General features: G+C 34.7%; 1 protein-coding gene across 3 annotated transcripts in view; it reads right to left on the reverse strand.

The window, feature by feature from the left end:
• TNNI3K (TNNI3 interacting kinase) overlaps window positions 1-14428 on the reverse strand; it is a 308994-nt gene that overhangs the window by 223581 nt on the left and 70985 nt on the right. For all 3 annotated transcript variants that reach the window (XM_044383733.2, XM_057310556.1, XM_057310557.1), the window contains one exon: window positions 14191-14301. In XM_044383733.2, the coding sequence (XP_044239668.1) occupies window positions 14191-14301 (111 nt within the window). The remainder of the gene's footprint in view (window positions 1-14190; window positions 14302-14428) is intronic.

A 14428-nucleotide genomic window follows, 5' to 3' on the forward strand; every position in this document is an offset into this window, starting at 1 on the left:
CTCTCTCTCTTCCTCGGCTACCTTCCCCACCCTTGCATGTGTGTGCTCTCTCTTTCTCTCTCTCCAATAAATCAATCACTCAATCAATCAGTCTTCAAAAAAAATAAATTAAGAAAACAATCCTGGGGTGCCTGGGTGGCTCAGTTGGTTAAGCATCTGCCTTTGGTTCAGGTCATGATCCCAGGATCCTGGAATTGAGCCCCATGTTGGGCTCCTTTTCCCCCTATTCATGCTCTCACTATCTTTCTCTCTCTCAAATAAATAGATAAAATCTTAAAAAAAAAGAAGAAGAAGAAAAGAAAACCATCCCATTTGCAATTGCATCAAAAAGAATAAAATGCCTAGGAATTAATTTAAGTAAGGAGGTAAAGGACTTATATTTTGAAAGCCATAAGGCACTGATGAAAGAAACTGAAGACGACACAAATAAGTGAAAAGATATTCCATGTTCACAGATTAGAAGAATTAACATTATTAAAATGTCCATACTACCCAAAGTGATCTATGGATTTAATGAAATCATTATCAAAATACCAACAACATTTTTCACAGAGCTAAAATAAAGAACTCTAAAATTTGTGTGGAACCACAAATGACCCCAAACAGCAAAGCAATCTTGAAAGAAGAACAAAGCTGGAGGCATCATGTTCTCCAGTTGCAAAACATACTACACAGCTAGAGTAATCAAAATGGTATGATAGTGGCACAAAAACAGACATACAGATTTCTGGAATTAGATAGGGAACCCAGAAAAAAGCCTACAAATGTATGGTCAATTAATCTCTTCAATAAATGGTATTGGAAAAACTGGACAGCTACATGCAAAAGAATAAAACAGGACCACTACCTTACACCATATATAAAAATAAATTCAAAACGGATTAGACTTAAATGAAGATGTGAAACCATAAAACTCCTAGAAAAAAAAAAAAAACATAGGCAGTAAGCTCTGTGGCATTGGTCTTAGCAATATTTCTTTGGACCAGTCTTCTCAGGCAAGTGGAATAAAAGATAAACAAATGGGATTACATCAAACTAAAAACTTATTAAAGCACAGTGAAGGAAACCATCAACAAAATGAAAAGGCAAACTATTGAATGGGAGAAGATATATGCAAATCATACATTCAATAAGGGGTTAATACCCAAAATGTATAAGTGTAAGTTCTTTATACGTTCTTATTCCAGTGATCTATATGTCTGTTTTTGTGAAAGTATCATACCAATAGGATATTGTGTGCCAATTATGTGTCAATAAAAATAAACAAAAAATAAACTGAAAAGAGCAAAAATCAATGAAAAAGAAAACAAACAGAAAATCAACAAAACCAGAAGTTGGTTCTTTGGAAAGACTTACAAAATTACTAAAATTCTGATAACACTAACAAGTAAAAAGAGACCAAAATAACCAGTATCAGGAATGAAAAAGAACATACCAATATTGATGCTATGGGAAAAAAAAATATTAAGAGGATATTGTGAGCAACCACTGTGTGATAAATGAATATTTAGATAGACTAAGACTTTTTCTATAGCTAGTAATTAAGATACTGTGATAATGTTCCATAAATATTCAAATAGATCAACTGATAGAATAAAGACTTAGAAACAGATTCACAATTAAATAGATATTTGATATATGACAGAGTTGGTATTGTAGATCAATAAGGAAAAAATAGGCTTTTCAACAACAGTTGCCAAGACAATTGAACATCGAAAACCTCACACCATAAACTGCAATCAATTTTAGATGGTTAAAACACTTAATATTAAAGACAAACCACAAAACTTTAAAAATATAAGAAAATAACTTCACAAAATCCCAGGGATTCTTAAACAATATATGAAAGCATTAACTATAAATTAGTAGATATTTGTAGCATATATAACTATAAAGGAGAAAGGAACGATAGTTTAGTAACAGTGGTTAAGATCACTACTATAAAGTCACACAACGTAGGACAGAATATCACTTATTCACTCACTAGCTTTGTGATCTACAAATAACCTTTGTCAAGTCATTTAACCTCTCTGTATCTCAATCTCTTAATTTGTAAAACAAAATTAATAACGATGTTTATCCCCTAGCTAAAACAAGATAATTTGCGCAATGTGCTCAGAACATTTCCTGGCACATAATAAGCTTTTTATAAGTGTATAACTATTTTTTAAATTATTGTTCATGGGGCACCTGGGTGGCTCAGTTGGTTAAGTGTCCAACTCTTGATTTCTGTTCAGGGCATGATCTCAGGGTTGTGAAATCGAGCCCTGCGTTGGGCTCTGCATTGGGTATAGAACCTGCTTAAGATTCTCTCTCTTGGGGCGCCTGGGTGGCACAGCGGTTAAACATCTGCCTTCGGCTCAGGGCGTGATCCCGGCGTTATGGGATCGAGCCCCACATCAGCCCCACTCCTCCGCTATGAGCCTGCTTCTTCCTCTTCCACTCCCCCTGCTTGTGTTCCCTCTCTCGCTGGCTGTCTCTATCTCTGTCAAATAAATAAAATCTTAAAAAAAAAAAAAAAGATTCTCTCTCTTTCCCTCTGCCCCTTCCCACCTCTTTCTCTCTCTCTCTCTCTCCCTGCCTCTAAAAAAAATTATTATTCATAATATATTGAAAATGATTTCTGTGAAACAATTAAAATAGACTAATCATTCAATAGAAAAATACACAAAGGCACCTCATAAAAAAAGGTAACTCTGAGAGCCACACACATGTGAGAAATGTTCAATCTCATAAGTAAGCCAATAAATGCAAATTAAAACCCAAATGTGATACTATTCCATATCTACCAGCTGGGGGGGGAGGACAAGTTTAGCATACGAATGTTGGTGAGGATATGAAGCAAGAAAACAATCATACATCCAATTATACGCTGGGAGGGATTGTCAACTAGATCAACCTCTTAAACATTCACATATTCTATAACCTAGCAATTCTAATCTTAGATTTATATCTAGAGAAGATCTTGTGATAATACTCCAGGAAATACATACAAAAATTATCATACAACATTGTCTATAATAGCAAAATATTTAAAACCACTCAAATGTTCATCAAGAATAAACTGGATAAATAAATTGTGGAAGAATAAATGAATCACAGCTACACAAGTTAACATGGATCTTACATATTGAATGTTGAACAAAAGAAACATGTCACAACAAATACATAATTCCATATACATAATATTCAAGAACATAAAAATATTAAGAACAAAACACTATAATTCATGATGTTAAAAAGATACACATACATATATATAATATCAAGGAAAGCAAGAGAATAGTTATAAATCTGGAGAGAGAGTCACAAAAGGTCACATGAAGCTCCCATGAGGAAACTCAAATATATATATTGTATGCATACTTTTCTCAATAAACATAGTTTTATAAAAGAATAAAAGAATGTATTGCGCAGTTAGAAAGCTGTCCCAAGTATGTTCTAAATAAGAAAAAGGCTTTAGAAGCATTCAGTGTGATTATATTTTTGAAGAAAAAAAATATATATATGAAAAAATCTGGAAGAATATCCATCGAAATGTGAATAGCAGTTACCTTACCTTTGGGTAGCAATGACAGTGAAGTGTGCAGCCATTAACTGTGTAGACAATTTTGTAAAGTTATATTTTTAAGAAAATGTATTCAGCCTACTAATAAGATAAACCAAAAAGGAAAAAAGGACCTTAAATGTAAAATGAAGCTTAAATAACATCATTGTTTCATGAGTCCTTTTGAGCCTCTTTCCATGTAACTGTATAAACGTGTGCAATGCCATGTTTAATGACTACATAGCATCCCACTGTACCCACGGATCAGCTTGATTTAATCAATATTTCTGGGCACTTAGATTTTTTTATTTATTTGACGTGAGCATTCTTGCAATCCAATTTCTTATTATTTCCATAAAATAAATTTCTAGAAAGTGATCTGCTGGGTCATAACATATGCAAATTTTAAGGTCTAAAACACACAGAGTTTTCATCACAATTTTGACAGCAGTATACCAAAGGTAAATTTGTTTGTTTGTTTGTTTGTTTGTTTGTTTTAGAGAGAGTGAGATAGTGTGTGCACACGTGCACTGGGGGAGGAGCAGGGGGAGAGGGACAGACTTCCCACAGAGCATGGGGCCCAACATGGTGCTGATCCCACGATCCTGAGACCATGACCTGAGCTGAAATCAAGAGCTGGACGTTCAGCTGACTGAGCCACCCAGGCACCCCACTAAAGGTAAATTTATTATTCACATATTGGTACTGGGTTTGTTCAATTACAAATTTTATTTAAACTCTCATTTGAATTTAAATTAAAAAAAAAAACAATAAAGATGCTCAAGTCAGAAAAACAAACAAACTCTCATTTAAAAGATTTGGTTACCTATGATCCCAGGGTCCTGGGATCAAGTCCCACATAGGGCTCCTTGCTCAGTGGGAAGCCTGGTTCTCCCTCTGCCTGCAGCTCCCCTGCTTGTGCTTTCTCTCTCTGACAAATAACTAAATAAAATCTTTAAAAATAAATAAATAAATAAAAGATTTGGTTATCTAAATTAGACACAATCTCAGTAATTCCACAAGTTGCAATGAAGGTTCAGACTTGGTCTCTTGCCAAAGAGAAGGAAGTGGAGAATGGCAAAGTATCTCAAGCAAAGAATGCATCCTCTACATCTCTGTAACCCCATACTAGTATCTTCTTATGTGGGAGTGCTGAAAGAGGGCTTAGTGAGCTGCAAACTACTACATTTGCCTGATTCACAGGAGATTTTCACTTTCCTGGGGATACCCAGAAAATCTAGAAGCAACTACTTAATAGAAACAATAAGACATCACTAAAATGATCCTAAGGCTTTTACTATAATATACTATAATTCCACAACTTATTGACTGGATTCTCAACGATTTACATTATCACACTTGCTGATGGGAGTGCCAACGTCTAAACCAGGTCATGTTCCTTATTGGAACAACACATTTCCACCCTTCTTGCATCATCATTGTGAAAGTTGTATATTCAGTTTGGCAACCAATTAGGCTAAAAGATATAAAATCAAGTTGGAGAGGGATTAGGCATATAGTAATTCTCTAAATATAAGTTTATGGGGGAAAATAGCAGATATAAATAATCTGAAGATCCTTATTTATCTTGACAGTTCATAAATGAGTCACAAGCTATCAGTGCTGATGCTGTGTAATAGCACGGGACTGTGAGTCAGTAACTGATTTTATGCCAGAGAGCACAATTCACACGTGAGATTGGAGACAACATTACTGATTAGAATGGAGATTAGGAAAATTCAGCCAAGTCATAGAGAGAGACATGCAGCTCTAAAAGACTAACGATGCTCTCTTATGGGTATGTTGGACTTCTTTTTTGTGGAGTAGAATAAATTTAAACTCTGTAACTCTCTTTTGATAGGGTCAAACTTCATTAGATTGAGTCCAAATTCCTCCTTTATATTTTAAATGGGAGTGCACTTGTGATGAGTATTGGGTGCTGTATGGAAGTATTGAATCACTAAATTGTACACCTGTAACTAATACTACACTATGTGTTAATTAACTGGAATATAAATAAAAACTTAAAAAAATAAAAGCATACAGAATTCCACAAATATTTGAGGGATGTTAGGAGAAGAAAATGAGAGTTCTAGCTTAAATGAAACTCTATTCAACTATTTTAAAAATTTGTTTTAACTTAAAATAATAAAGATAATATTAACATGTAAAAAATAAATAAATGAAAACTTAAAGATATATTGAATGGGCAGAAAATTTTAAAACAAAACAATCATTATTTTTGTTTGTATAGGCTGTATACTTACTTCATTTTATAGATTTTATAAGAGTAATTTGTATGAAGCTATTCATGAAAATTGCTTGTGATTTTGTAAGCTACTTTCCTTATTAAAGGTATCGTTATAATCTCTTGTGCATTTACTGAGAGGAGAAATCATTTTCTTCATTCTGTGTGATTTGTAAAAGAACACTTGAATAATCATTAATTTAGATATTCAGCAAACAATTATTAAAAACCTACTATATGCAAAAGCACAATACTGGAATCTGTGAGAGCTATAAAGATTTTCACGTGCAGTTCCTATGCTCAAGAAAAATATATAGTAAAATGATAAAATAAAACCACGTTTATAAAACAAGCAGTGTCAAACGCTGTGAGGAAGGTATAGATAAAGTACTATTGGTTGTTAGAAACATGAAAACACATCAAGCTGGAGGAATCCAGCAATTTCACGAAGGTGGCATTTCAGCGGAACTTTGAGGATGGGTGGGAGAGGCAAACTATAAAGAGACTAGGGTATGATAAAAAGCATAGGGAATATAAATGCATAACAGTTAATTTAATTCAGAGCATGGGTTGTAATGAAAAGCATGAAAACCCATGACTGAAAAGGTAGGAGAACAGGATCACTACCACTTAATCCCCCACTGGGTGTATTTTGGAGTCAGCAAGTTTCTTGGTTAGAGGAGTGACTTTACCAAAGCCACGTGTTAGAGAATCTGGCAAAATTTCAGGAGTATTTAGGATAAAGTAGACTGAAAAAGACTGGAAGGAAGACAGGCCTTATAAGTCAGAATACTATCGCAGGAAGTCTGGTAAGATAATGACAGAATGAATGACAGAATGAAGGAACATAATGACCACTACCAGTAATATCTTTGATTGCTCTAGACAAAAGATTTGCATCCATTGCCCTTTGTCTTATTTAATTTGGGATTTCTGGATGGCTCAAATGTATACCTTTCAGGAGAGAATTATGAGGATGATTTTTCAACTCTTGCCAGGATCTTTCTCAGATGTGGAAATCTACAGTAATTATGAGACAACTCAGCCCAGAACTGAGGGAGCTAGTAGCCTGCTTCAGGGCACAGAAAAAAATAAATGGCAGAAAGGTCTGAGATAACTTCAAGTAGTTACACTTGAATTGTATCTCAGAGCAACTCCAGAAACCTTTGTGTGACTTCCTTAATCGTTCCATGCTTTATAATGGCGATATTAGTCTGATATTCAGTTGTGGAAGAACAAGTGATAAGAGGAAGAGATGCTGAGTGCCTTTGAGGGATACCTCAGAAGACAGATGCTGTGACAGAGGGCAGCTGTTGAGAGCCACTTGTGGGGGGCTCTAGCCTCTCACTCCCACTACCTGAACCTCTGAAAGTTTCTAAAAGTTCTTTGGAGATCCACCAAAGGGAGCCATCAGGGAGAAGAGCTTACACAATATCCAGAAAAGATAAAATACTTAAAGGGCTCTACTCCCTAAATACCATCCCGGAATGGAACATCCCTGAGAGAAAGTAGGTAGTACTCACCATCTACTTTATTACTGTATTTAAGAACAAGTAGAAAGTATTGGTCTTCCCATGGATTCCTAATTGAGGGAAACAAGAGTAGCAATTTCCTGCCATCCTGGCACATAGGGGGCTTAGAGGTTCTGAAACTCTGGGGATGTGACTTAAGCAAGCTGTAGAAACCTTGATTCATAACCCAGCCTTCAAATTCCTGGTAGGGAATACGGCATTGAAAAAGGTTAAGTGCACATGCATCAAAATCTATAGCTGTTTCTTATCAACTGTCACAGGTATCTAGCACAGAGATTATTTTTGCCTAGCTGATACATTGTATAACATGATTTATATATAAATATGTGATATATATATGCACACATATCACATATTTATACATAAATCATGTTTTATATCTATCTTATCTATATCTATCTATCCTTTTTAAAAAATGCATGGAGTACCTAGGATATTGGAATCAAATTCAGTGCACAGAAGGGCTGGCATAGAGAGACAAATTCACAAAAAACGCTGAATGGTTACAAAGGGATTTCTCATTCAGGTTGATTTGATTAGCAATAATCTTTGAATTTAATTTCTCAGGTAATGTTTCTTTCATCATTTGCCATGGTAGCAAGCTGATGAACACTTCATTTACATTTTTATTAGCCTATAAAGCTTTTCCTGCTTATGCTCTTTTGCCTCACCCCAAAAGCAGTACTTAATGTTTAATAATAGCTAATTGAACTTATGGCAAAGACTTGAGTACAAAAAAAAAGTGACACTCAAGGTAATGTCCTCTTGTATCAACCTTACAACCGATATACACCTAAGGCACTGCTTCTGAAGCCATAAAATTACTGATTATGATATATAATCTGTGATCTTGTCTCAGTCTCTAGACCAAAAGCCTAGATAGTAGGAGACTGTCTCCTTGCCTATCAGAAACAGTATTCTGTAACACTGAGCACATTTGGTAATTAGGACGTAGAGCTTCTTAGTTTTGACTTCTGAGAAAACCACTTTTGAATGCCACAGGAGATGTGGTGTTTCTAAATCAGGTCTCAGTTCTCAAAGGCTGTGTGTAAAATAAAGGCTTAGCTTCAGATTTAACCATTTGATATGAATGAATATTAAATTTTGGCATCACAGATCTGCAAATGACTATTCAGACCAAGTTTAGAGTTCATGCCAAAGAATGGTAATTAGAGGGGTACGTGGGTGGCTCAGTCTGTTAAGCATCTGTCTTCAACTCAGGTCATGATTCCAGGGTCCTGGGACCTGGCCCTAGGTCAACTCCCCACTCAGCAGGGATTCTGCTTCTCCCTCTGCCTCTCTCCCACCTGCTTGCACTCTCTCTCACTTACTCTCTCTCTGAAATAAATAAATAAATAAATAAATAAATAAATAAATAAATAAATAAAATCTTTAAAAAAAAAGGAATGGTAATTAGAATACCTATCAATCATTAATGGCATTCACTACAGTAATACTTGAACAATTATTTACAATAATGTGTATATTTGGCCCTTGTTGTGCTTTTTGTACCTGAATTGTAGTAGCCCATGATGTTCATATAGGATTTGTTTCTCTGCTTGCAAAATTTTGGGAGACATCAGAGATAAGGCAATGGCACTGTACACTGTGAAATGACATAGGGTTCTATTTTTTCTAATTCAGAATAAAGTTCATAAGGGACTACAGCCTATTCATTAGACTGGAGGCAGATCCGATACTTTTTAGTTACAAAACTCCTGAGCACATTACCTCTTTAAGAGAGAGAGAGAAAGAGTGAGAGAGACCACATTTTATAATTCCAAGCATTCACTTGTTTGTGCCTTTGGGGAGAAAACTAAAGCCATTTTAAAAGAAATAACTTAGAGAGAGTCAGAAGCTTCATGGTAAACAAACTCTCTCCTCAAACATTCAGATGATTTAGTTAAGAATGAACTGGAACAACATCAATTGCATTTCCTTGAAATCAGAAATAAATTCCAAAATAACTGGGAAGCATTTCTGAAGCAGTGTTTGGATAAGTGTTTACAATCTGAAAAAAAGGATAAGGTAGGATAGAATAAATTCAACTATAAAAATAATATTCTCACCTGCACAAAGTGTATATGAAACTGTGACTTTCTGTGAGAAATAAAACACTCCACAACCCTATACATTATATATTGTGTCATCTCAGACATGCTTTTCTGCTTGCTATTCAAACAGTTGTCTATAGCTACAGATAATTGATTTGTCTCCTGATAACTTTAGAAACTACTGCATGAAACACCAAAGTGTAACAGCTTTTACAAGAGTTATTCGACTAAGTATAAAGTGTTTTACACTTGGGGTGTGTGTGTGTGTGTGTGTGTGTGTTATGTGCTCACATACATGCATTATACATCCATGGATCCTGTATGCCTATATACTAAGTACCATATAAAGTTATTCTTGAATCAATTAATGTTGCTCAAATTGTATATGTAACAATGTCTGGGCTTTAGATACTAAGATATTCAGTTTACGTTTTGTTTTCTGAATACAGTTTTTGTGTCTTATGGGTGTTAAGCCTGTTTTAGCAACACATACAAGAGTCAAAAGGGAATAATTGTTCTTTTATTTACAAGACTACAAATTTGAAGTAGATTACCAGGTTTGAGTCCTATTCATCTCATTTATTTATTATCTGAATGACCCTGTGGAAGTCATTTAACTTCTCTAATCCTTAGTTTTCTCATTGATAAACTAAGTGTAATGGTAGCTATCTAACAAGAGAGCCAAATGACAAATGCACATGAATAATCAAGCACTACCAAATGTTAGCTAATATTTTTCATTTTCCATGGTTGACGGAGCATATGACGCATGTGCCTCCTGGATTCAAAGGGGAGAAGAGGGTTTAATGCATTTTTGTAGTTTGCTGACAGGATCTTGGGCCTTGTATAAAGTAGCATATGGACATGTATTGATGGATAAATCAGGGAGAAGTAGTGAGACCCAGGACAAGCATTATTTGCCTCCTTTTCAAAGCACAATAAGCCTAAATCTGAGTCTCAAATTGCAATCAGCATGTCTAGGAATCCACAGCACATGTTCTCTTCTATTATTGAAGGAGACAGCTCCCTAGTTGATGTAAATTTTATTGTAAAATTGTTTAATAGAATTCACAATTATGGGAGGACAAACACACTTGAGACACTAATGGAGGTTCTGAATTTGATATGTGTAGACAAAGAGGGCTGTCAGACTTAGCATCAGTTATTGTTGCACAGAGACAGGTGGGCCATAAAAGAAAGTGACTACTAATGAAAGGGAACTCCCACTGATCCACTGCCACCATCTCTGTTAACCAAGAGTGAAAAATAGGAGTGAAATAAGCATCTAAATTTTTGGTATAAGTAAAAACTGTATGTATTTTATCCCATTGTATTCATTGTACTTTCTACACCATTTGATACCCAGGATCCTTTATCTACTGAAATTCTCTATACTCCTAGTTATTGTGATAGTACCATCTCTTGTTTTCCTCACACCACTGTGACCAATCCTTCTTTGTCCCTCAACGGCTATTCAATAATTCAAGTCTCTATGGATAGGGGCTCAGTCCCTTGCTACCTATTAGACCCAATTTATAACTTTCAGCTATCCTGGCTTCAAAAATCACCTCTTCACATATAATTTTCAAAAACTTACACTAAACCTCAACTTCTCCATTGAATGCTAGTTGTGTATTTCTAAATGATTAATGAATATTTCCACTTGAAAATTTGGATATTGTCAGTAGATCAACATGTTGGAGCTAATTGATTTCTCCTCCAAATTGATTCCTTTACCCAATCTTTTATCTCTGTCTGTTTAATCATCATATCATCACTCTGGAACCCATACTAAACACTGTGTTCAAAGAAATCCTCTTCAATACATTATTTATCAAATCTCCAGTCATTCTCTTGTTCAAAAAGTCTCAATGGCTTGTCATTTCCTGTTAGGAAAAAATCCTATTGGATGTAAATATGTTTAAAGAGCAGGAATTTCTGTCTTCTATTTATCTCTTTATCTACCATACCAACTAGGCATGTGTGTTATACATCATAAACTAAATAATGGCTTATTGAATTGAATTAAACTCTTTGGACTTTTATTCTGAGTTTCCTTAGTCTGGTCTATTCCTAACATCCAAATTTACTTGTAGGGACTCTTCACAATCTGTTCATCTAGCATTATAATCACTCTCCCCTAAATGTGTTCAGCTCATTCTTCTTACCATTTCTGGACATGATTCCTCTTTTCTCTGTCCAATTCTCATTACTCTTTAAAGTTCAGCCCAACTTCAAAACCTCTCTCAACAAATCCTCCCCCAACTCTTTCAGTCCATGTTGATCTCTATTCCTAGTGAATTCCTAACTCTTCTCATTTTGTGTTGTCATTTCTTGCTATGTAATTATCACATTTCTAATTGTCCCTAATTACCAAACTCATTCTGATCTTTGACTCTTTCCCCTTCCTTCCTTACTATTTTACTTTTGAATTGTTTATATAATTTTTCCTGTGTATTAATTTTGTGTGTCCAGCTACACTATAATGTCTTTAGAAGGAAAAAGTATGTCATATTTTCTTATATCATTCCCATATTCTAGCACTATGCTATGGAAAAAGTAGAGGTTCAAAAATATTTATTAAATGAATGAATGAATATGGGGGGAAGAAAATATATTAAAAGTGAGTATTTATTGCAATTAATAGCTTTGGAAAATAATTCAAAGAAAAAATTTGCATTTTGAATATGATGCTTGTAGGTTTTTTGAATATCATTTTCTTTTATTATCTGATCTGTACCTTAATTAGTCCATTAGATAAGAAGCGAATAAGTGTTAATGCATATACACCTGCTTTATGTACCAGTAGTGACTGACAATAAAAGTCACTAAATGTTATACAACAGCTAACAAAGGAAGTTAGAGAAGCCATGAAGAAATGCAAGACAAGAGTGAAAACCTATCTGGAATGATTTTGGTAAAGTTTGCCCTGAGGGTGGTAGAATTAAATTTCCTTCCACACTATGATTTACAAAGCAAGAAAATAGCTATTTGGCTAGGAGGTGAAGGGACGAAGCTCTTAACCACCTTGCTTTTGAAACTCGTAATTCTATCCCTCACAAATATAATCAGCTTAGCAGTAGACAAAAAGGATTTTGTTTTACAAAACATATTCTGCCATTTTCCCCCAGCATTAAGAGGTTGAATGTATCTCACTGGAACTTAATGTCTACCTCATCAATTCTTCCATCCAGACTTCTTAATGTTTACCTTCCATTTACTTTATCACTGGCCTCAGTTGGTTTCTTTTTTGGAAAACACTGATATTTAGATGATTCTAATGAAATTTCCTCTTAAAAGTAACACAGATTCACTTACACTTACGGTGAATCTCACCAAAAAGATCTATTTTGAGGGGGAAATAAGACCTAGTAAGGGGTGGAAATGTCAGCATGAAGGAAACTATTTTGCTCTCAATGAGCTACGGTAGTATTTACTGAATGTAAGAACCCTTTAAAGTGACTCTGTTAAGGGAGGTGGATCACACCCATTTTATAGGTTTTATGTATGATTTTATATGCAGCTCTACTTGCTCACAGTTGGCACGTGTGTGTGTGTTAGCAAAGAAGGACAATTTAACTTGTAACATGACCCAAGGGAGAAATAGATAACTATTTAATAATAAAGATATTGTGGTTATCACAAATAATACGGTGTGAAAATCATGGTATTTTGAGTAAACTGACCAGGATTCCAGACATGGTTCTTTTTCTCAATGGCTTTGCAATATGTAAAGACAATGACTATACAAGAACTGTGGTTTTATATCTATCAAATTGCAGTGACATTAAAAACTATTTCATGAGGATTTGTGAGTAGATTAAATAAATAATACGAATGAAAGAACTTTGTATGAATGAAATTAATATTTTAGTAATTAAATCTAAGACAAGATCCAGAGTCCTTCCCATGGTCTTAAAAAATACTTTGTGATCTTGTTTGTAACCATCCACCTGACCTCATCTCTATCACTCTATCTCTAGCTCATACCACACTAATAAGTTTGGCTTACTTGTGTCCCTGAAACACAACTAATTCTTTTCTGCCACAGGATATTTGCATGTGTTATCACATATATTTTATATATAGTTTCATTATGTAGTTTATTTTAAATGGTGCCCACTTCTCCACTCTTCTCACTTTACCTTGTTTTATTCTTTTTCTAGTACTTACTACTAACTGACATTATATGTTTTCTTTTCTTTATTGTCTATCTCATTCTCTACAACCAAATTCCAAGAAAATGGAGTTTTGCCTATTTTTTTGCTACTCTCACCTCAGATCTAGAACAATATCTATGGCACAACAGATGCTTAATAAATCAAATAATACATAAGTGAATGAATGAATGAATGATCTATCATTGAGTCCTTAATCTATATAAGGCAATCTGCAAAGTGCTTTATATGGATTATCTAATTTAATCATTACATTAAGTCTATTATAATTTCTATTTCATAAATGAAGAAAACAGAGAAGACAGTAACTTGTTTGAGGTAAACACAAAAAATGATGGAAAATGAGCTGCCTGTCTCCAAAATCTATGCTTTTAATCACTCTCTAAAGCCTGTGTGTATCCAGGCATATTTATATTAATTGATGTTTGATTATATTTTTATAAAATAGCCTGAATCGATTATCAAAAGAGCATTTACATAGCTTAACTTGATCCTCCAAATAAATGTATGTGTTCAGTACCTAAAAAATAAACCAACTCCTAGAATCCGAAAAGCCAGCCTTTGAAAATAGTTAAGAACAAGAATCAAAAGAGCCAGGTTTGTTTTCACAGGTGACCAACGTGAGACTTACCTCCAGGTGACCAGCTATTGTAGCAATATGCAGGGCAGTGAGGCCACCATACCCAACCTGCTGTATATCAGCTCCACTGTGAAGCAGAGAGGTGATCAATTCTGCACTGTCCTGTAAAGAAACACATCTTTAGTGTTACTTTTCTACTAATAGCAGGTTTGGACACTGTGCAACAGGATATATTGATTCCCTGACTGTCAGCCAGTTTAGGCGCTCAAAGAAAACCTAAGTGTGATTT

The sequence above is a fragment of the Ursus arctos genome, unplaced genomic scaffold (genome assembly GCF_023065955.2).
Source record: "Ursus arctos isolate Adak ecotype North America unplaced genomic scaffold, UrsArc2.0 scaffold_12, whole genome shotgun sequence".
NCBI lineage: Eukaryota > Metazoa > Chordata > Mammalia > Carnivora > Ursidae > Ursus > Ursus arctos.